General features: G+C 35.6%; 2 protein-coding genes and 1 pseudogene across 4 annotated transcripts; 1 reads left to right on the top strand and 2 right to left on the bottom strand.

Moving 5' to 3' along the window:
- Window positions 1–309: 309 nt before the first annotated feature.
- Window positions 310–3,317, bottom strand: LOC132614367 (GDSL esterase/lipase EXL3-like). Its single transcript, XM_060328803.1, has 5 exons — window positions 3,179–3,317; window positions 1,788–1,918; window positions 1,015–1,248; window positions 636–894; window positions 310–500 (listed from the first exon to the last, which is right to left on the bottom strand). Exons 1-5 carry the CDS (start codon window positions 3,315–3,317, stop codon window positions 310–312), a joined length of 954 nt encoding a protein of 317 aa, XP_060184786.1.
- A 2,433-nt stretch (window positions 3,318–5,750) lies between these two features.
- Window positions 5,751–21,373, top strand: LOC132638129 (uncharacterized). Of its 3 annotated transcripts, none has more exons than XM_060355110.1 (9): window positions 5,751–6,029; window positions 10,469–10,519; window positions 11,560–13,666; window positions 13,747–15,630; window positions 17,511–17,752; window positions 17,851–18,044; window positions 18,140–18,232; window positions 19,193–19,289; window positions 21,064–21,373. In XM_060355110.1, the coding sequence occupies exons 3-4, from the start codon at window positions 12,603–12,605 to the stop codon at window positions 13,847–13,849; spliced, it is 1,167 nt and encodes a 388-aa protein (XP_060211093.1). In that variant the 5' UTR covers window positions 5,751–6,029; window positions 10,469–10,519; window positions 11,560–12,602; the 3' UTR covers window positions 13,850–15,630; window positions 17,511–17,752; window positions 17,851–18,044; window positions 18,140–18,232; window positions 19,193–19,289; window positions 21,064–21,373. The 3 variants fall into 3 exon arrangements, 2 of the variants coding, with proteins under 2 accessions (XP_060211093.1, XP_060211100.1); XM_060355117.1 differs by having other exon boundaries at window positions 18,312–19,289; XR_009581614.1 differs by lacking the exon at window positions 11,560–13,666 and having other exon boundaries at window positions 15,417–15,630.
- LOC132614360 (large ribosomal subunit protein eL24-like) lies at window positions 20,276–21,389 on the bottom strand (annotated as a pseudogene).
- Between the last annotated feature and the right edge of the window lie 2,090 nt (window positions 21,390–23,479).

The following is a 23,479-nucleotide window of genomic DNA, read 5'->3' as shown; positions in this document are numbered from 1 at the left end:
GGATAAATTCACTATGTATGTATTTGTTAAAAACTTATTAAACTCAACAAGTAACTGTATTCCGAATCTACTATCTGAGAAGTGTAAGAGGATACATATATAGTTAAATTCCAAAAGTGGTACTAATAAAGATTTGTAATTACCAACTATTTTAATTTATTCAACAGAGTTTTTTTTTTTTAAAATTCAACATAAACACAGGGGAAACAACAACAACACATGCATACAAATAATCTCAAAATTCTCTAGACACAGACACTTTCTATGAATCTAAACTGAAGCTTTATCAAGGACGAATTAAAAAGTTGTCTAAAAGAAATTGTTCATATGATTTTTGATGATCTGATCAATGAGAATCCTATAACCTTTGTCGGTGGGATGGAAATTGTCCCAGAACAAATATTTCGTGTCATCTTCACATATTGCACTGTATTTAGTGCATAGTATGCCCACCTCTAGGTTTCCTGAACCACAACACCCTTTCTTTGCTTCTTCAAATCCTAATATTTGACACAACCAAATAAATTGTTATAAAAAAGAAGGGGGGAAAAGAAACTGAAGAGTCAATATATGAATTTAATTTAAAGAAGGATATAATAATATTTATCGTAAGGATATAATAATATTTATCGTACCATGTTTTTTATGGGTGACAACGAAATCAATTACAGGATTATAGACATCGATGAAAACCAGCTTGGACTGAGACAATGTTTTCGATGGTAAATCAATTTCGACTGCGAATTTGGTGTTGGCCAATTGTGCCGCTTGATTGTGTTCCATGACACGAACTCTATCAATTCCACCTAGTAGTTTTCTATCCATGGGCAAACACCCTAACAGAGGAATCCTCATAAGCCCAATTCTTCTTGCACCCAGCAACCTGTACAATTCCTTGCAAAAAAATAATTTAAGTGATACGGAGGGTCAACATGGGGAATTACTCATCACAAAATTAGTTCTCATATTAAGAATTGAGAACAATAAAATGCAAATAGGCATAGGTATATGCACTTGTACGAAATTGGAAGCCCATGCCACTATACGATCTGTATACGAGTTAATATCGTATTGGTTCTGGCGAAATCCGGTGACATAGTAGTTATTGAGAAAGTCATTACTATCAGCAACCACCATGTAAAAGCTATTGTTTAAAATACATATGGCTTCTTCTTCCCCAACTAATCCCTTTAGCTTCTCAATGTATTCTTGGAAGAGAGTTAATTGATCCGATAGTGATAGGGCTGACTGATAAATAAACATAAATCAAGAACATAAGACAAAGGAACAGTGTTGATTTTTTGGACATAAATAAGGTTTTAGTGTGTGCTTGGTAATAATGAAAAATATTTTCATATCCACAAGATTTTTTTTTTAAAAAAAGTCATTTTTAATAGAGAAACTGACTTCGTTTTACTTATGGGTGGAAAATCTTTAACCATAAAATCATATTTTGACTTTAAACTTTTTATTAATTGTTTCAGCTGACACGTAAAGACTATTATTAATTTTTAGTAATCAAAGATTTCACGAAGACACCCTTTGATTTTTTTTTTTTAATTATCATAAGTAATTAGTGTTTTTGCTAAGTATTAAACATGTCTTTCACTAAACCAAATACCGAAAATACTTTTCAGGAAAATATTTTCCAATTTTTTTTCATAGAAAATGATTTTCGCCTACCAAACACATCTTTTTGTGTTGCTAATTGTAGCAACAACACATGATCATTTTCAACAAACATTGTTTTAGCTCTAAAAAGAAAAATAGCATGAGTAAGAAATTACCAGGGTGGTAGCTGTTAGAGGATCGTATCCGCAACCTCCTAATGCAACACTTACTCCAATTTTGGGATCTTCATCCTTTAGATTCGGCTCAAAATAAGCTGGTACAAGCCCTTTGATCTCCAGTTCTTCAGCTTGTCAAACGCACAACATGAAGGCATGCATGTCAAACTCCTTTTGGAAATATTTCTACGCATACTACGTAGATAAGTTAATCACATTAAAACATGCCTCTTCCCTTTTTTATTTTTATTTTTTATTTTTTATAAACCACCTAGTGGGGGGGGGGGGGGGAGGTATAGACCCCAACTTGTTGATTTCACAGCAAAAATTGAGTGTACAGCAGGTGGCTTTTTGACCGGTCCTCCTTGAGATTAGACATTTAGGATGAAAAGTTCAGCAGCATGAAGGAAATGAACTATGCTAGAAAAAGCAAAGGAAACATAGTAAAGATTACAAAATTCATAGACAGATTTAAACAAAAAATGCATTGTCCTTTAACATGTCTAATTCTAAGACATGTCCATCTTAGTCATTCTTCATCATGAGAGCTCTGACTTGAGATGGATTTTAATCTTCGTTGTATCATTTCAGTTTTATTAGATGTCCCCGAAGGGAAAATATTAGATTAAGACTTCTTGACATAAATCAAAAGTTAAGTAGTACAATTCCTCATAGACACCGGGGTCGCATGAGTCAGACCGGCCAAAAGGCCACAGTCAGGTCCAAGACGAGCATGACCGTCATAAAATTAGTGCTACTGAATGGGAAGGTCCGCACAAAAATATCATAAGGATATACGTATGAACACATCAACATCAATTGAAATATTGATGAGGATATATGTCATGGGCGGCTTTCCAGCCATGCCCCATGGCGCCATGGCAAGCCTCTCAGCGCCTAGCGCCATGGATGGCCCCGTGGTCTTGGTTGCACCAAGTAACAAGGTTGTTTCTGCCTATGTCACCCCATCGATGTCCCTCGCTAGCGTCCCTATATTGGCCGAGCCCATATGCGTGCCCAGCGCCCAGCTACAGTGGCAGTACCCAGTGCATCGTGCCCATGCGCGTGCGTGCCCTGCGCCCCTGCGTGCACGACAGTGTCATAATCCGAGGGTGCCCATGGACCTGCTCTAGTTTAGTCCCTTTTGATGTAAATATAGAGTAGTTTACTTTCTGTATTTTGTAGTATGATTCTCTAGCAAAATTATGTCTAGTCTTGCAACTTTGGTTTTTCTTTTTAAAGGATATATAGGGGGGATTAAGCAATCAAAAACTTTCAAGCAAGCAATCAATTATGTGTACTGGTGTCTCTCCCCCTCGACACCGCTTGCTCTCGTTGTAATAGCTTTCATTACTGTAATCAAACCTTCTTTCTTTCTCATTCTCGCTCACTTTTCTGTTCTCTCAATTGCTCTTGACATTGGTTATCCCATACGACACTGACAGTCTCGTCTAGTGTACAGAGGGGACCCCGATTGGCGGAGAGTAATTTTGGAAACATCGGTTTCTTAGCCTTACGTCGCCCTTCCATGAAGTCTCAGGAAGGTGCCATGTAACAGTTGGTATCAGAACCAAGGCTCAACATCGGACGAGGGAACACATTGTTAGTGTCATCATTTTCTGACCGTGGTGAACCATGGAGATAGCCTCTTACTTTTGGAAACCGCGGTTAACAGACTACGACCCGTGACTGAAAGGTTAGATGGCCTGGAACGTTGGATGCAGCAGGTCGAGCAAGATATTGTACATATTACTGGAGACTCAGATGGACCCGCCCAAATAGTTGCGACGCAACGAACTAAGTATCTAGCATACAGGGCTCAAGAGGCAGAGAGGGTGACTGCCATGCAGCAAACAATCGACAACTTGACTAATCAGCTCAATGTTGTCAATACTGCACTACAAGGCCTACTCCAAGGAGGAGGCAATCCTAATGGAGGCGCGACAAACCTTGCCCCGGCACCCCAGAAACTTAAGATTCCTAAAACAAAGCCCTATCAGGGGGCTCGAAATGACAAAGAAGTTGAAAATTGCATCTTTGACTTTGAGTAGTACTTCGACGCTATGGGAGAATTGGAGGAGACAAAGAAGGTAGCAACTGCTGCCATGTATTTACAAGGCGATGCCAAACTCTGGTGGCGTGTAAAGTATGAAGCCATCAAGGCTGGTGAGGATGCTCTTGGGACATGGAAAGAACTAAAAGCAGCCATACGCTTACAGTTCTTCCCCGAGAACATAGAGTACAATGCACGGAATAAGCTTTGGGAACTCAGGCAAACGAAGTCAGTCCGACATTATGTGTGCGAGTTCTCCACACTCATACTGAACATAAGGGACATGGGTGACAAAGACAAGATTTTCACATTCATGGAAGGCTTGAAGCCCTACGCTCGTATGGAAATACAAAGACAGAGGGTCGATTCCTTGCCCAAAGCTATCTAAGCTGTGGAATGCCTTGGTGACTACCAAGTGGAAGCTCGAAAGGATAGACCTCCACAACCTATCCGTGGGGGATTCAAGGGGGGCCAATCTAGCAATGCTGGCCCCAGCAGAAGTGGAGGAGATCATAGTGCGACCAAATCCAAGAGTTCCTCCTCAGGCAGCACTAGTTGTTACGATTCGCATTTTCACGGGCGGGGTTAGCACTCGAAAAATCTACTTCGAATTCGTTGGTGCTCTTTTGGACTTTGTTTTAAAAGAGTCGCCACCTAATTTTTAGGAAATTAGGAAAACCAGTTTTGAAGGGTTTATTCATACACCGTGAAAAATCTTTCTTAATCCAAAGTTCTAGGTAAGGGTTCTGGTGATCCCCCAAGGAAGGTGTTAGGCACCCTAGTATTAAGGATCCATACTAGACGGTTGACCTTCGAGTTCTAATGTGTGAGTATTTGTATGAACTGTTTATTTCCCGCAAAAAAAAATTGTCATGTTGCTTATCATTTTGAAAAGAGTTGAATATATTCCCTTTATATACAGGCTATTTAGGTTCGGATTTATGACATTCAAATACAATTAATTTCTCTTATATATAAGGATAGTAGTTTTTCTTATAGGAAAAGATAGAAAGTTCATTTATTCATTGGATTTGGGTAACCAAATTTTTATCCATGCATTACTCACACGTGGACCGGGTTAATCCGTCCAGTATGCTTTCAGAATATCATGGAGTAAATAAAATATGCCTAATATACATTTTTATGGGATGACTATCATCCTAGAAGCATAAATGAGACCAGTGAAGAAAAAACACAACTTAGGCATGAGATAGAAGTAGTTTCTATGAGCATAACATAGCCTAAACTTAACTTTACCCAAAACATATCACAACAGGTCAGTCAAATGTAGCTCCAAGAAACATGGGATCAAGTAGATGTAACAAAGTATGAGAACACAAAGGGAAATCATTCTCTAAGTACAGTGTCATCATAACAGATTTAGCATCTATAAGGTATATCTGTAGCTGCATAAACCTACCTCCCAAATGGTTTCTAACAGTTTATAGACATTTCAAGTGAATACTTGGTTATCCTCAAGACATTATATTCCAAATCTAAATGATTTTTTTTCTTATGAAAGCAAAATGAGCAGGTAGGTGCACATTACAAGCTTAACGGCTATGGCACAACCAAAGCCAAGCAGGCACAAACCAGAGTCCTCTATTTGTATGATACCATATATTTTCTTATAGAATCCAATTCAAGGCAAATGCAACAATGGAGTCCAAGTTAGGATGGTCTATAGAACCAACTGTCCAGGAGCTTTTAAGCTACTAAGTTCTCGTGGGGAATATAGATTCTAAACCTAATCAGTTACACCATTTTAAATGACTTAAGCAAGTAGGCAGGTAACAGTTTCAGAATGCATAGGGATCCCATGTTCTTTATTTTAGATGTCCTCACTACTACAAGAAGGGCCTTTAGCGGCAATTATTTAGCGACAATAATACAATAGCCGCTAATTGATTCTTTAACTTAAAAAATTAGCGACAAAAACATATTAGCCGGTAACAAGTATCCTTTTACCGACAATTAAAATAATGTACCACTAAAAATGACTAATTGAAAGCAATTTTAATCATTTTATCTTCCCTCCAATTCTTTCCCCAAATAATTAACTATTCCCTCCAAATTATCAAAACATATAAAATAAAAAAACTTTCGCTCTAGTTCTTTTTCAGAGCAGAACCCTTATGCCTTAAAGGAACAGAACCCTTACAAATAGGAATTACAATCTCCAGCCACTGGTAAGCTCTACTGCTATCTCAATCTCCTCCCTCGCATCTGTTTATGTGGGTATGTCTATTTTGGTTTATTTTTCCTATTTATACTCTACTTTTTCATGAATGTTTTCTTCATACATCAGATCTAATGTCACACCTTTGTTTTGTTTGATTTCTGAATTTAATTTCCTTTTTAATAATCGAAGAAGCAATATTTTACAGATATTAGCTGTAAAGTGTGTCTTTTGTGGTTAGTTTTCCGATTTGTTTAAGTTATGGATTTTCGGGGGGTGTAAACTTTGGCTATTTTACTAAGTTTTGGTTATACCTTTTTAGTTTTTTCTTAATTTTGGCAATTGAAGGGTCATTATATATCCATTTTTAGGGAATTATTTTTTATCTTTCATGAATCCTAGGATTTCATTATATATCAATTTTTAGGGATTTGTTTTTTATCTTTCATGAATCCTAGGATTTCAGATAGATTGTGTTTATAATGAAATTTCAACTATGCGTACAACTATTCTCTAATGTCATAAAACATTTATTTTTAAGGAGGTAGACGTTTCAATGAATTGCGAGGTAGCGTTGTTTTTGCAAGACTTTGAAAAGCCGAGTTCCAAAATTTCAAATACAAAGAAAAAACAAAAAAGAGAAGCTACTTGTTGCTAAACTAAAATAAAAGGAATGTTTTGCTAGAACTGTTTTCAGAACAAAACCCTTGATGCCTTTAGGAGCTTCATTCATCTCGTTCACTTTCTTGTCTTTCCCGTCGAAGTAATCTACTTTCCAATCATCCAAAACTTGAGTTTAAGTCAACTTGTGATGTTCAACTATGTCAATTTGTAAAAATAAAGTTTTTATGTTTTTGCCAAAGCGGTTTTGTGATATCTGACTGCTGATAATTGACTGAATTAGTTCACCTATTTCTCCACTGTTTATTTCTATTTAGCTACTGTTTTATCTTTTGTTTCACTGCTGTGTATGTTTAATTTGTGTTCTAGGTGCTGGCGCACCTTGAATTATGTTAGGAATAAAAAAGGTTTTGTGAACGATCAAGTACTTGCTTTTATGATTATTGGATTAGATATTGCTTTATCCTTAGTTTTTTCCTATCCTTGTTCACATCATGAAGTTAATCGGCTGCTTCCATTGCTGCTACCTCGGCTCTTTCTTCCTTAGTTGCATGTCTTGAACCCATGTTTTACACTCTGTAGCTGAAAAGGAATCAAAATATTATGTTTTAGTTTTCATAATTAAAACTACTTTTAAATGCATTTTCACCTTCTAGGCTCTAGCGACAAAGGCCACTGGCTATTCCTACAACCATCATCGATTGAGTATGAAAGGTTTTGAGACCAATACTATATCAAAATTTACGGTATTACCGATTTATTTACTTCCATACAACCAAAATCCAAGAACTTAGAAGCAACATTGTTGACTGATTGTTGAGTGATTAAATTCAAGAACTTGAAGCAACAATATATATTAAACCCTTTTATGGTTCTGATCAGGGTAACTAATGTGAAGTAAAATCTGTCCAGCCACTAAACATTTAAGAATCTAAAGTAAAATCTGTCCAGCAACTTCATTAACAACTTATAAAATGCATAATCAACAAAAAAATGAACACTTTGTTGCTGATCAGGTATTGCATTTTTGGCAAAAAATTTAGTTTTTCTCATGGTTATTTGTAAAGACAACTCTATTCTTTAAAAAATAAAATTTAGAGCATTGAGATAAATAGATATTTTATATAGCAGTCATGGAAGAAACTTATTACCAGTCATGGAAAAAACTTACTCTTTAGTTTCTTTTTGTGTTTTTGAAAATTTGTAAGCAGCTACTATCTTTCAATTTTACTGGCTCACTAAACAAGCTTTTAGTTCTTTTGCTACGAGTAAAAGTTCGTATAGTTCTTTTGACACTTAAGAACTTCATACGGGAAAACAATTTGAGGCAGAGACAAATTTAGTATTTGTATGGTTGGTTGTTAATTTCTTATCTTGTGTGGTTCAAATATTTACAGTTTCATAGTATTGGCTATAATGTGGAAGTAGCCATATAGGAACAATATCCCCAACATCAACTCAAGAAAACCACTCCATAAGATTTACCCGGTAGAATAGCAATCAAATGTTAATATGCAGATTTAACACAACAGGTACAAAGATTTGAGAAATCTAGATAGCACACAACTGAAAAACTAAATGCTACCGAGCTTGAAAGAAGTTATTCATATCATTTTGTTTCCTATAGGAATAATAATCCCTTTCTCCATATTTCTATGACATCGTTACTACATGATAGTTGTTATTTTTTTTAACTATAATGAATATGACAACCTGTAGTACCTCTATTGCAGCATTTCAATGTGTACATTGTATGCTAAAAATGGAATTTATGACATAGCTTTTGTACTTCTATTATCCATTATATCATAGCTTGCAAGTATCCTATAAAGTACCTAAATGTAGATGTTACATATAGTACTTTTTCTAACTTCTTTCTTTTACGTCACAACATTTTTCTTTGTCTTCTTGAAAATGCAGAAGAGTAACAAAATTCTTGAATTGCCATGGAAAATACTAGGAGTAGAAGTTGGATCAATTGCGATAGATTTAGTAAAGAATATTTGGATGGAGTAGAAAATTTTTTAGATCATGCATTTTGTGAAAAACGTGATGGAGGAACAATTCCATGTCCTTGTACAGAATGTGTGCTACACTATGAAGTAAATCGGGCAACGGCATATGATCATCTTGTGGTTAATGGCATTATACCTTCATATGATACTTGGTTTTGCCATGGGGAGTATCTCAATAAACCAAATAAGAGTGCAGAAAATGATGGCAGACAAGAAGCTTTAAGGGGTGGTGATATGAGACGAATGATACACGATACTTTTGGAGGTAGTACCCCATTCACAGACAATAACATTAGCGATGGAGGAGAGTTAGAGCCAAACTTAGAAGAAAATACTCATAATCCAAGAGGAAATCAACGTCATCCAGAGATGGATAAGTTTGAACGACTTATGAAAGATGCAAAGGAGGAATTATACCCTGGATGTAAGAAATTTAGTAAACTTTCGCTTTTGCAACATCTTTACCACATAAAAAGGATGTTCAGATGGTCAAATGAATCTTTTAATGCCTTGCTTGGTCTATTGAAGGATGTATTTCCTGAAGGAGCTAAGTTGCCTTCTTCCTTATATGAGACCAAAAAAATAATTGTAGTCTTGGGCTTGAAGTATAATAAGATTCATGTTATATCCTGTATTTCGCACCTTCGGATAATTTGAGATAATTGTGACTAGTAAGAGATAAGGCAATATTTTGATCTTATTTAATACATAAGTTGTTCATAAAAATATTGATGCGGAAATATTGAGGAAGGCTAAGGGCAAAATTGGAAATTTGGGAAATAGTTTCATGAATTGCAAAAAATTAGTCATGAAATAATTGGGCTTGGAAAAAAAAGGCCCAAGTGTGGCCGGCCAAGGGTATATGGGCCAAGGCCCATGTAAAATTTAAATCCAAGTAATAAAAAGAGAGGGTCATATCATTATTCATCATTTATCCAAGAACATTCAAGAGAAAGAGAATTGAGAGCAAAAACAAGGGGCCTTTCGGCCAAGGAAAGAAAAAAAAAACTCTTGAAGCCAACAATCTTGATTCAAAAAAATATATTCTTCTTGTGTTCCTACTAATTCAAAGACCCTCTTTAACGTGGTATAATTATTGAAGCAAGAAAACTACTCTTGGTGGCAAGTTCAAAATTCTAGTCAAGTGGAAAGTTGAGGAAAAAGGTAAGAATTCATATTCTTTTATATGTTATGGAAGGTTTATATATATAGTAGTAAGTAGAATTGAATGAAAATCATGGAAATAATATGTGTTGTGTGTGGGCCGTGTGGGTGTGTGTGTGTAATTGTGGCCGTGTGTTGTTGAATGTGGAGGAGAGGTGAATTAATTTTATTTAATATGTTAGTTGTGTTGTTGTGGACTTTATAATGCAAATGAAGGTTTAATGGTTCAAGTCGGCATTGAAATTGGTTGTGGGTTGTTGTAGGAAATAATGCGATTTTAATATGGTTTTATGTAATTGTGAGAATGAAGTTGCTAAAGTATGAATTGTTGTGGTAGTTTATGAATTGGAAAGAACAAAATGTGTTGTGGTAGCTTTTGTTGAATTTGTAGAGTTTCGGTTGGAATAGAGTTGGTTGGATTGTTTTGAATGTTGTGCGGGTTACTAATGTTAGAATATGTTCCAAATTGATTGTTGGTATTGTTGAAATGATTATTGGTATGGTTGTTGATAAATTTGGCCGAGTTGAATTCTCGGGGTTGTTGTATTTACAGGGGAGATGCTCCGAAATTTCTGTAGACAAGTGCTAGTTGGAATTGAATTTCTAAGTACTTGTACCTAACGTTTGGTAATTAATAACGTTATTGTAGATCTTGGGGAGCCCGAGACTTGAGTTGGGATTAGCTTAGGAGGCGAGCAAGGTATGTAAGGCTCAACCTTTTCTTCTTTGGCATGATCCTTATGAAATAAGTATATGATGTATATGTATGGTTTCGGAAAGATTCTTATTCTTAGAGCCACTAGGATGGCTAACGTCCTTGATTTCTCATAAGCTATTCTGTATGGTTTTGATATGTATCCATGATGTCCGATGACGTGTATCTATGATGTCCGAAGTTTGGCCAATATGTTTCCGAATAGCATTTGAGAAACAAATGATATGACTATAGTTTTGACCTTCCAAATGTTAACACATTCGATTGCTCCATCGAGCCTTTGATATGTTTCGATACGTACATAAGACTCTAAAAGTTCTATTTGATTTGATCTATAACAATATCCAAAAGATTTTTGACATGATTATGGCTTTGATTTTCCAAAAATGGCTTCTGAAACGCTTATAGAACGTTCTGTACTTCAAACGTTCGTAACTTTCTCATACTAGGTCGGATCGACCCGAAACTTGTTTCTGAGCCTTCAAGGGTCAATAAGTATATATATCCATTGAGTCTTGATTTATGTGCATGTGGTTTCTCACTACTCTGCTCGTGCATACTACTATGATATCGTTCGCCCGGTCCCGGGCCGGTTTCGTTATCGTGCGCACTATGTTATATTCGGCAGTATGATGTGTTACGGTTCCCGAGTTCCTCACCATAGGGCCGGGTACCGCTTATATACGGCGTTATGATGTGATATGGCATATGATGTGTTCTGATGTTGTGACATGTTATGATGATACGATATGTTCGGGTTTGTACGGAGATTTGAAACCTTCTGGAGTATGATGTGTTGTGGCGCCAGCGTCGGAGTGGCGACCACGTTCCTGAGCCCTATGCATGACTCTTATATTTGCATTATTTGTGTCTTAAAAACGAGCTCTCGGTATATTGATTTTATTCTTATTTTCCATACTTCGTATTTCCGATATGACTTTGGGTAGTATATTTCATGATTTACATACTCAGTACCTATTTCGTACTGACCCCCTTTCTTCGGGGGCTGCGTTTCATGCCCGCAGGTACAGACGTTCGTTCTGGTGACCCGCCAGTTTAGGATACATAATCTGCTACTTTGGAGTGCTCCCTTTGATCCGGAGCCCATATGTTTGGTACATATCTTTGTTGTACATGTTTCTGTATATATATGACTATTTGGGGTACGGCGGAGCCCTGTCCCGTCATATGTTTTTATTGTGGTTTGTAGAGGCCTGTAGCCATATATGTGGGTCATGGGTCATCATTGTGTGGTCATGTCTGTGATTTGTGTCTTAAGCGGTCCTGTTTGCTGTGATGGCCGAAACGGCCCATATGTGTGTGTATGTATGTATATATATTCGGGCGATGTGTTTTCCGCCAGCCTTGCCGGCTTCTGTGCGATATTTTGCTATATATGATCGCTTAAGACGACATCTGATTTTAATATCTGCATAACTTAATGTATGCTGAATACGGATAAGTCCTTGATATATCGATTGGGTAAGTGAGTGTGTATGGGTGTCCAGCTAGGGCACTAGTCATGGCCCACGGGGTTAGGTCGTGACAATTCATGCTTGTCCCAATGATTGCATGCTTTTTAGGAATCAATTTGTTGATAAAAAAGTAAATGAATGCTTAGTTTGTGGCGCTTCTAGATGGAAAAACAAAGATAAAAAAATTCCAGCCAAGGTCCTAAGGTACTTTCCTCTAAAACCAAGACTGCAAAGGTTATTCATGTCTTCAAAAACTTCTAAACTGATGTGATGGCATCATGAAGAACGAAACAAAGATGGAGTTTTACGACATCCAGCAGATTCTGAAGCTTGGAAAATTTTTGACAACAGATATTCAGAATTTGCTAGTGATCCCCGTAATGTTCGTCTAGGATTAGCTTCTGATGGATTTAATCTGTTTGGCACGATGCGATCTGTTTATAGTACATGGCCGGTGATTTTGACGCCCTATAATCTTCCGCCATGATTGTGCATGAAACAAGAGCTCTTCATTCTGTCCATGCTCATTCCAGGACCAAAGGGGCCCGGAAATAACATTGATGTCTTTTTGGAACCTTTAATAGAAGAATTGAATGAATTATGGGATACAGGTGGTAGCAACCTATGATGCATTTTCTAAGGAGACATTTCAAATGCGAGCAACTTTGATGTGGACTATAAATGATTTTCCAGCATATGGTAATCTATCTGGATGGTGTACTCATGGTCAATTTTCCTGCCCTTCTTGTAACATAGAGACTCAATCTAGAAGGCTCAAACATGGTAGAAAATTTTGCTTCATGGGCCATCGACGTTTCTTGAAGCCGAGTCACAAATATCGAAATGATGCAAAATCATTTGATAGGACTAAAGAATCAAGATCTGCGCCTCGTCCATTATCTGGGTCACTAGTTCTAAATAAAGTTAGAGGCATACAGTTTACTCTTGGGCAATCATCTGATGAGGTAAGCGGGGTTAGGAAAAACACATGGAAAAAAAGGAGCATTTTCTTCAATCTTCCTTATTGGGACTATAACTTGATGCGTCATAATCTTGATGTGATGCACATAGAAAAACATGTGTGTGATAACTTGATTTATACATTGTTGGGTCATGGTAAAAAGTCAAAAGACAACTTAGAAGCTCGATTAGACTTGAAGGATATGAAAATAAGACCCAACTTGTGGCCTCAGCGTCGGGCAAGTGGGAGGACATATCTTCCTCCTACTTATTTTACAATGTCTCTGGCAGAAAAGGAGTTGTTTTATGAAGTACTACAAAATGCCAAGTTTCCACATGGCTATGCTTCTAATATTGCTCATTGCATTCGCAAACGAAACATATCAGGGCTAAAACCTCACGATTGCCATGTTATAATGCAAGAACTTCTTCCTTTTGCATTGCGGCGTTCAACAGATAAAAAGGTGAGTTCTGTTATAATTGAACTATGCACATTCTTTCGAGTTCTTTGTGGCAAAGCGCTTAAAACAGAAGAGTTAGAATTACTTGAAGAAAAAATTGTCTTAACACATTCTAATATGGAGAAAATCTTCCTCCTATCATTCTTTACTGTTATGGTACACTTGGTTATTCACTTGGCAACTGAGGCTAAAATTGCGGGGCCAGTACATCATCGCTGGATGTACCCAATTGAGAGGTATAAAAAACAACATTGAATTTATTGCATATATTGAGTTATTAATCATAAAAAAGTGATAGCATTACTATATTTTTTAGGTACTTGGGTATTTTGAAATCATATGTTCGTAATCGGGCATGCCCAGAAGGTTCAATAGCAGAAGCATACATCGCAAATAAGTGTTTGACATTTTGCGCATGATATTTGGAAGGTGGTGATTCAAGGTCTTATTGGTCGGGAAAAAGTGATGATGAGATTGAGAATCTGATTGATAGAGAAGGATGTCTTTTTCCTTCTGTTGGGGAGCCTTCTGGCGTGATAGATGTATTTAACTTGGATGATAAAACATGGTTGCAAGCACATCGACATGTCCTTTTCAATTGCGAATCAGAGGTGGTTGATAATTATAAAAAGTGAGTGGTATATCAATTTCTAAATCTGTGTATCTTACTTTCTTTGATTACAGAACTGATATACTCCAGTTACATGATGGTGAACATATTGCTGAAATCAAGAGATTATATCGTAAGCGTCGTCTTAGACCTCATCAACTTGAGCATTTGCATTTTGATATGTTTCATGAGTGGTTCAAGGAGCAGGTAAGTAGTAGGATTAAGTCAATTATATCTATAAGTTATTGTCCCTGTACTTATATCGATATTTATAGTCGTATATTTCTATTTAGTTAGGTGAAGGAGTTGGAGGACATATCTAATATCCCAAAGGATATTCTATTCCTTGAAAAAGGGCCAGGTTACGTTGCAAGAAGATTCAATGAGTTCAATGTAAATAACGGCCACCGATTTCGAACAAAACAATGTGAGGAGTTCATGAAGACACAAAATAGTGGTGTTATGGTCGTTTCAAAGACTGAAAGTTATGCAAGTACAAGCGACAATGCTCCGAAGTCTGCCAGAGTCTATTATGGTCGATTGAATGATATTGTGGAGTTAAATTACTATGAAGAATTTAAGGTTGTCTTATTTAAGTGTGATTGGGTTGATGTAACCAAAGGTAGAGGAGTTAAGGAAGACGAATTAGGTTTCACGCTTGTGAACTTCTCACACCTTATAGACTCTGGCAATCGAGGAAGTGATGAGCCTTTTATTTTTGCAAACCAAGCTCAACAAGTAATATTTGTGCAAGATCCTAAAGGTCGTGAATGGATTGTACCTAGGCCAATTAAATCTCGAGACTTTTTTTATATGGGCGAGGAAAATAGTATGCAGTTTGAGTCATCAATGCAAAGTGATGCCACTGACTTCATAGTATTAGAAAATGTTTGTGATACAAAATATGACTGTAACGATTGGGTAAGAAGCGATGTTGATGGGATAGAAATTGATGTGCCACATTCTCAAACTCCTCCAAATAAAGGTGAAACAGATGTTGATGGAGGAAATGACATTGAAGATGAAAGTGATAATGAATAAAATGGGTGCTAGTTATAAAATATTTAATTCTTTTTAGTTTTATTGAATTACTTATAGGGATGTGGTATTTATTTGATTTTGAACAGTGAATAGGATATAATTTTTATTGTTAATTAAAGTCACATATTAGAGAACATGCATATTATTCAACTACGAATTATCATATATGTATTAGTGGTTTATCCAATATTTGAGTGAATTCTCTATGCGTGCTTTTACTTATATTTTGTTGATGTTGCCTTTGGATTTTGAGATACTGATATGATCTTATCATCGGATAGTAATTTTGATTTCTAGTGCGTAGATATCTCATAACTTGTGAAGTATCTTTGTAGCAAGGCTTTAAGTAATTAGTTCAATTTTGAGGTGGACCAATGCGAACCAGAGCTGGAAGCAGATTTGAAACTGAACAACATGATGATGAAGTTGTACGACCTTATATGGAGCAATTGATGAATGGTCAAGACTACTCTCAAGCTGAAACACATGATGGTCAATCTAATGAATTGAGAATAACTGACACTAAGGAGCAATAAAATGATGAATCAGGTAACACTTTTATATCTAGTATGAAGTCTGATAGATATCCTATTGGAGATGGTATGTACAGGTTGTTACTGTTATTTTCTTCGGTCTTTGATGTTTTCTAGTTTGTTCATCTAGATCATTTAATTCATCTTTCGTGTAATGAGAGTAGTGGAAATTATTCTTCTCTGCTTCACAGTTGGGAAAATTGGTGAGTACGCTTTTTTGAGTGTTCTTGTTTTGTTTTTTGTTTTTTTTTTTTTAAATAAAGTCCACTAGGCTTTTGGCCTAGGGCTAATTTTATATTTTTTTCTCAAAGTAAAACAAGCAAAGTGTCTTTACAAGTGTAGCCAAAATGGTTAACAAAATGCAGAAATTAAACTAATGACCAACTTAAGACTTATATGATGTCCTAAGTTGGTGCTACAAATTGCTAATGAATGAAACCAAAAATGAACTAAAATTTGGATAAAATAACTTATGCATGCACTGCAGTAGGTATTTTCTTGCATTTCTCGCCAAACTAGCAAATGATATAGTTGTGTTGTGCTGCAACTTGTTGAATTTCCAGACCAATACCAGCAAGAAATGCACCTGATGAAGCTTTGCATGCATGGCCTTATCATGTGACGTTGTAGTAGATAGCCATTGCTGCATATTGAATTGTTCTTCTGCCTATTTGAAATCTTGTAGCAAATCGAATTGTAGTCCTAAAATAGTCCATATAATTGCCAATACATTTTCCATATGTTGTCCATCCCTCAGCAGGTTGAGCACAAGGTACTAATACCACACACTGAGGCATAGTCAACAAATGGATCCTGTATGACGTTATATCCATTTTAGCATGATTAAGAAACCCGCAACTTAAAAAACCAGTAGAACCAAGAAATCCCATATCATGTCCTAAATTTGGATCAATGAGATAGTAGTAGTATCCAATACTGTATAACATTTGTATCACATCATATCCTACATACTTAGGATCAGTGACACAAACAACCTGTGCATATCCAATAATCCTATGGACAATATGTAGAAGAACCAGCAGCAGTTGCAGTTTTGAATTAGTAGCACCTATATTGACAACTCCCAGATCAGTATCAATATTGAGCCATGTTAGTACCAAGTCATGTCCAAAATTTGGATCATTGTTACCAACAGTTGCCAAGCTTGCAGCAGATGTTTCCCTCATCTCATAGCATGAAGTTACCATATCATTTCCTAAAGAAATAGGATCAATGAGATAATAAACTTCAGCTATGAAACTAAAATGTACCAAGTCCTGTGCTAACCATCTGTAAGCAATCCCTCAGCAGTAGTAATATTTGCATTCCTGATGGCCTTGTTTCCCATTTTGTCACAGATTTCTTTCCACTCGAAACCTGCAAAAAAGAAAACTGGATTATTGAAAAAATATATCACCATTCTCTCCTCCGATTGGATTTAGTATGATCATAAGACTTCCTCCACTTCCAACCATCAGTCCTCCTCTTTATCACACCAGCAGCAAAAAAATGACTAGCTCTGTCCATTATTTCCAAATTTACACTCTGTCCTTTCCTATCACCAAGCCCCATCCCATATCATTTCCTCCATATATGTGAACCTCGTTCTTTTACTACGATTTTCTAGTTGCTGATAAAGAAATGATAGTTGCTGGTGTTAAGCGTCAGTTTTTTAAAGTAAAATGTTCAAACTTTATCTATTCAATTGAAAAATACAAAATATTAGTATCTGCTACTACATAAAATGAACACCATCATATGCATCAAGGCTGTCCATTCTTGGTCAGTAAGTACTGGGGACAAAAAAGAATCAACACAAACTTCTATTGTTCCAATAATTAATGTGTAGTTTATGACTTCAACTAACTCATGACCTTTGAATCTTTTCCATGTTAGATACTTCGGAAAAAAAGAAGGTTCGTGGGCCCACATTACTAAAAGAAATTTGGAATTTGCCTCCAGAGAAGACAATCGCTGTGCAGTTCAATAGTGGTAACCAAGCCATTAACAAAGATGGTCGCAAGCTTGCAAGCTTTCTAGGATTTGTTGCTAGAACTCTAGAACTAACGCCGTTACATATACATGATTGGAGAAGCTTTGACAAAGACGAAAAGAAGAAATTGGTAGAGTTTGTGAGAGTAAGGAGTTATTATTATCTTATAATTCATGACTCTTACAAGACATTATTTCCATTTTACATGATATTATCTTACAGTCATTTTCTTTTATTTTTCAGAAGAAGTTTTCTATCCCAACGCATGGAGAAGAGTTTGTCATAAATTCAATAGGAAAGATTACAAATGTGATTTAAATAGTGTTTATCTGACAAAATTTAAGACCAAAGATGTGTTGTTGAAGAATAAACCGAATCGTATACCAAGGGATCAGTGGACTGGTCTAGTTTCCTATTGGGTTTCAGAAAAAGCTAAGGTATCATCAATTTTAGAAGTCTTGAAAACATATAAACCAAGCAAAAGATATTTCTATATATAAACTATAAGATTTTTTCTATGTTTCAATGGTAGAGGCGCAGCCAAACAAACAGAAACAATAGGGCGGAGCAAAAGATGCCACACATAGGAGGATAAAAAAGTATTGCCACCTTGATGGATGACAAGGTATTCTTTTATAGATTAAAGCATATAATATTTTATGACTCTCTTTGTGGTGCTTATTTGACATCATTCAATGTACTAGGCTGAAAACGGGGTTGAGCCTACACGAGCACAGGTTTTTATATTAACTCATAAACCACGTAAGGATGGTAGACCACTGGATGAGGAGTCTTCGAAGACAATTTTAAGATTTTTCTTCTCTTTTTTTATGAAGTAGGGTAAAATTTATTAATAAAGTACCAATAAGGATTCACGTGTATTAAGTTGTAGTGCCAACACATCCGAGCTTTTTTAACTTTATTTAACCGTAAAATTAGTGTCATTGCAACCTGTCCAGATAAGAAAAAATAATCTACTTTATCTTCCACAAAAATAATAGCATTTACTGTTCAATTGAAAAAAAAAAGAAAGGAAAATGTGTTCTTGTTTGTGTTTTGTTTCATTATTATTTACTTATGTTTGGTTACTTAATTGAGGAGGACATGATCAATGAAAAGTTGAGTAATAGTGAGGGATCGAATGAGCAACCTCCTTGCTCTGTTGCTTGGGATGGGGATGTGTATTCCCAAGTGTTGGGAAATGAAAAAACTGGTTATGTTCGTGGTTTAGGACTAGGTCCAACTCCTTCTGTACTATGGGGTAGTAGATCTTTTGGAAATAATGTTGAAGAGGAATCATCCAATGAGATTGTAAAACGGTTAGAACAACAGGTAACAAAGTTAAAGGACATAAACGGAAAACAAAATGAAGAACTGAGTTTGGTGAAACAAAATCAAGAGAAGTTGCTATCTAAATTAGCATGGGTGAGAAAAGCCATGAGTATAAATGCTCCTAATGAGTTATCTATACATCATAATAACAATGGAATTTCTGATGACCAGGTAACGATTTTATACGTTGGAGACATTTATTGAATTTTAATATTACAGAAATAATGTTATCTAATATGTTAATATTTTTTAGGTTCCCGATGCCAACAGTGGCCATGAACGGGGACAACAATCACCACATATATTGTTTAAAGGACAGAGTGTTGCTGAAAATATTCCATCTTCTCATGGTATTGTTCTTGTATTTAAATATGTGTACATAGCACTCCTTTTTTGAATTATGCAAAATGAATTGGTGTTATTGTTACTGTGTTTGATTCGAACAGCTATTTAGTCATCAGTTTTTCCATCCTTTATTTCTCTTTCGACGTTTTCCAACTCTTCTTTTGCTCGTGCCTTCTGTTATGCACTTTTTTTGCTAGTGCCTTCTATTAGGTTCTGTTACCGGAACTTTTGCCTCTACTTGCTCCTTTTTGTCCTCGATAGCCTTAACTGAAAATTAGTTTACTTAATAATGTGTGGATATAACCACATGACAATTAACTACAGTAACAAAAACTAGATTCAACCAGTCCCTAATAATGGTTAATTCACCAAATTGTTGTGATTTGTCAAAGGCAACGAATTGGTCAATTTCCTTTCTATGATAGAAGAATGCATAACTTTAGTCAGTAGGACTTGAATCATATGTAAGCAACTATTGAATTTCTTCTATCCTATTCCTTGATTTTCGTCATACTAGATCTATTTGAGAAGGTTTATGAGTTTATAATAAGTATGTCTGTTTAAGATTCCTACGAATGACATCAAGAAATAATGATGGAACAGTCTCGTGGAAGAATGCTAGTACAAGACTAGACAAGAGTCATGGCTTATATTAGTAGAATGATGTCAGATAAACCTTTTCATTTAACCAGATTATAAAAAAAAATACCAGGTTTGGGATTAATAGAGGTTTAGTGTTCAAATATGTAAGAGCCAAAGACTTCGGTATAGGTATCTGTTATGTTAGAAGGCATAACATAGGTTTGCTTTAGTTCCATAATTAGTTTGTAGCAACTCGAATGTGTAATGTTGAAGCTTTGTCATCAAAGAATGTTGTGTAGGTATTGGGCTGTGCATTCAAGATAGAATTGGTTTTGTAAAAAGGTTAAAAATTTGGTATAATCTTTAATTTTTTTTTTTTTGAACGAAAATAAACAATGTGCATATTTAAAACAAGACCAAAATTCAATAAATATATTGTTTCGAAGTGTGCTATGCTAACTACAGGTCTGCAGTTTACCATCTGAACAGAATAGCTACACTCAATCAAGATGCAAAACCACTCTAAGTACTACTTAGGAAAAACAACATAAACATTTGCTTAGCGTTTTCCACCACCACTGCCAAGCTTAGGGACTTTTCCTCCCTTTGGCATGTTACCCTTACCTCCAGCTTTGTGTGACTTAGCCATCACCTCTGCCTTCTTGGCTTTCTTTTCGTCCTTTGTCTTCTTGATTTCACAAAGAGCGGCTTCCCTGGCAACATCTCGAACTTCTGTCCTTTTAGCTCTCTTCTTCTGGATAACCTCCAAGGTTGCACCAACAATGGACCTAAAATAGGGCTTCTTTGTGGCGCGTCTCCTCTTTCTAACAGATTCTTCCGCAATATCCTTGTTGTGTTGCTTCCTATACTTGGCTATCCATGTAAGCTTGGAAGGCTTCAGGCGGTTGTGGAAGTAGTGTTTGCATTTGGAGTTAACAAATAGGAACACCTAAGGATCTGAACGAGTTGTCTAAATGTGATGCCCCTTCCTGGGTATTGTTGTTTGTTGTTGTTTTTGTGGCGAGCTGTCTCAATCTGTAGTCTTATTGATAGGGGAGACTATGGCAAAAATTTTAAGAATTTCAAGACTTAGTATAATTTTGAGTCTAACAAATTTCAGAGTATATTAGATCTATATGTACTACTTGTTTTACATCAGATTTCATTTTTTGACATTCACTCATTTTATTATTTCAGGTCATACAGTATGGTGTTCGAATACCATGTGGAAGATTTCAATATTATGAAGAGTTGCTGGAATTGTTGGAGGGCTATGCATTTAGAAACTTGTTATTGCGAGTATTTGATAGGAATTGTTACAATGACCTTAGTTATTTAGTTTAAACACATTATATTATCTTTTAGTTCGCTAGTTACATTAGTGTTATGAGTTAGTACTTGCTTTTGTTTATCTTGAGTTAATGAAGTATATTGCACTTTAATGAATTATAATAGTGTGTTTTATGAGTATTTACCATTATAATTGTCGATAAAGCCATTTTACAAATGGGTTTAGTAGCCATTATAATTGTCGCTACACAATAGTTGTTAAACCATGTAACTTTTAGCTGCAGTTTATTTGAATTTAATGGCAATAGAAATAGACGCCAAAAGTGTTGACAAATCCATTTTGGAATGAATTTAGTGGCCATTATATTTGTCGTTAATAATAACCATTAAAGTAGGTGAGTTTTTGCGGCAATTTAATTGGAAAAAGCAACAATAACAATAGACGGTAAAAGTATTGATTCAACCATTTTTGGAATAGATGTAGCAGCCATTATGATTGCCGCTAAACAATAGCCATTAAAATAAGTCCTTTTAGGGGCAATTTATTAGATTTAGCGGCAATTGTATTGGATACTAAATGGTGGATTAGGCCATTTTGGAAATGGAATTGGCAGCAATTATAACTGTCGCTAAAAAATTGCCGCCAAAGGATATGGTATTTAGCGGCAATTAAATCAACATTTACCGGCACTTTTCTGTATTGCCGCTAAAACCTTTAGCGACCCCAGATACGGCTGCAAAAGTGTAATTGCCGGTAAATGTAATAGCGACAACTATAATTGCCGCCAAATGCTTTTTTAATTGTCGCTAAAGACCCTTTTTGTAGTAGTGCCTAACCCTTCTCTTGATATTATCTTATTGGCAGGGAAATTTAAGTTAACTTAAAGGATGCATTTAGCCTTAGCTGTGACATTATTCTTAACCTTTACCCTTTCTTTTTAATTTTTTTTTTACTAAGTGTCATATATTTCCAAACTTTATATGTTGCACAGGAGGAAAATAGTTTCATTTAAACATGCCTAGAGTAGGACCAACTTTATCTATTACTGGTCCTTTGTATTAATGTATTAGAGGCGACGGCTAGGTTTCATGGAAGTGGTAAGAGAGAGAGAGAGAGAGAGAGAGAGAGAGAGAGAGAGGGGCGAGGTAGGGGGTAGAAAGAGAAAAAATGAAAAATGAGAGGGTGGGGTAGGATGTCCGATATTTTGAATTAAAGGGGTTTGGGCCAGCTCACAGCCTGGTTTGGGCTGGACTCGGTCCAAATCCGTGTCTTAATATTAAATGGCCTTATGTTTGTGTATATGTATATGTATACTTGGTGTATACATATGCATATCCAATACATAAAACAAGTAATTAGAGAAAACATTAAAACTGAAAAAGTATTAATTATGAAAAATTAGGCCGTAATTATTTTATTAAAATAATTAAAGAAAAGTCGGTCAAATTATTATCGGCCTAAAATGGCCTTAATGAATTAACCGTCATAATTAAAACATTAAACTACATAATTAGCAATTTTAAAAATTAAATTAAACTAGTTTATTTGAAATAAAACATTAACAGACTTATTTTGCAAAATAACTCTAATTTCTGTAAATCATGAGTTGGCTAATTTAATTATGGCCAAGGAAAAATATATTTATAAAAAGGATCAATTTGCAGTAATCATCACTTAATTAATTAATTAATCAAATTGAAACATTTATGGACAATTATGCCTATTTTTGATAATTCCTGCAGATTATATAAAAATCATAAATTTAAAGGGTTAAATGGTTAATTACTTGAATTATTTCGATTACTCAAATTTTCAAAGATTAAAAGAGAATGAAGTATTTGCAAAACTTGATAATTTTTAAATAATTATCTAAATGAGAACCCTTTTTTTAATTTAATTAAATTTAACAAAGTCTTATAAAATATCACGAAAATACTCATTAATTTCTAAAATAAATTTATGATGCATGAAAGTCTCTTTTATTAATTTAAGGGAAGGAAATATTGACCTGGACAATTCATAAAAAGAAAATCATTTAAAGCTTTAGAAATGTTCGGCTCATTTATTTATTACCCGGGGACTCTGAGTGATTAAAAAATATTAGAGAGGTCAAAATTAGGTGTCAACACTAGTGCTACATCTCATAATAATGATCGGGGGAGGAAGCCCCCTGCAGGATGCCGTCATTACGGCGGACCACATTGGCACAGATGAATGCCCATCAAATTCTGGATGATGGGGCGGACGACGATGAGGATGAGGCTGATTAGACAGAACTGATAGGTGCCTTCAATGCACTTGTTTGTTCCATTTCTGATGCTC

This window comes from Lycium barbarum, chromosome 1 (assembly GCF_019175385.1).
Source record: "Lycium barbarum isolate Lr01 chromosome 1, ASM1917538v2, whole genome shotgun sequence".
Taxonomy (NCBI): domain Eukaryota; kingdom Viridiplantae; phylum Streptophyta; class Magnoliopsida; order Solanales; family Solanaceae; genus Lycium; species Lycium barbarum.
The sequence above is the reverse complement of the archived record's forward strand: the minus strand, read 5'-3'. Positions and strand labels throughout refer to the sequence as shown.

What these genes read in the sequence shown, in the direction of transcription:
- LOC132614367 (XM_060328803.1), bottom strand. Translation starts at nt 3,317, where the DNA reads ATGGAAGGGCGACGTAAGGCTAAGAAACCGATGTTTCCAAAATTACTC. An exon ending in GCAATTGAGAGAACAGAAAA is followed by an intron (nt 1,919 to 3,178) that starts GTGAGCGAGAAT and finishes GCGTTTGACAAG; the next exon opens with CTGAAGAACTGGAGATCAAA. An exon ending in CTCTAACAGCTACCACCCTG is followed by an intron (nt 1,249 to 1,787) that starts GTAATTTCTTAC and finishes TTTATTTATCAG; the next exon opens with TCAGCCCTATCACTATCGGA.
- LOC132638129 (XM_060355110.1), top strand. Translation starts at nt 12,603, where the DNA reads ATGAATTATGGGATACAGGTGGTAGCAACCTATGATGCATTTTCTAAG. An exon ending in TGGATGTACCCAATTGAGAG is followed by an intron (nt 13,667 to 13,746) that starts GTATAAAAAACA and finishes TATATTTTTTAG; the next exon opens with GTACTTGGGTATTTTGAAAT.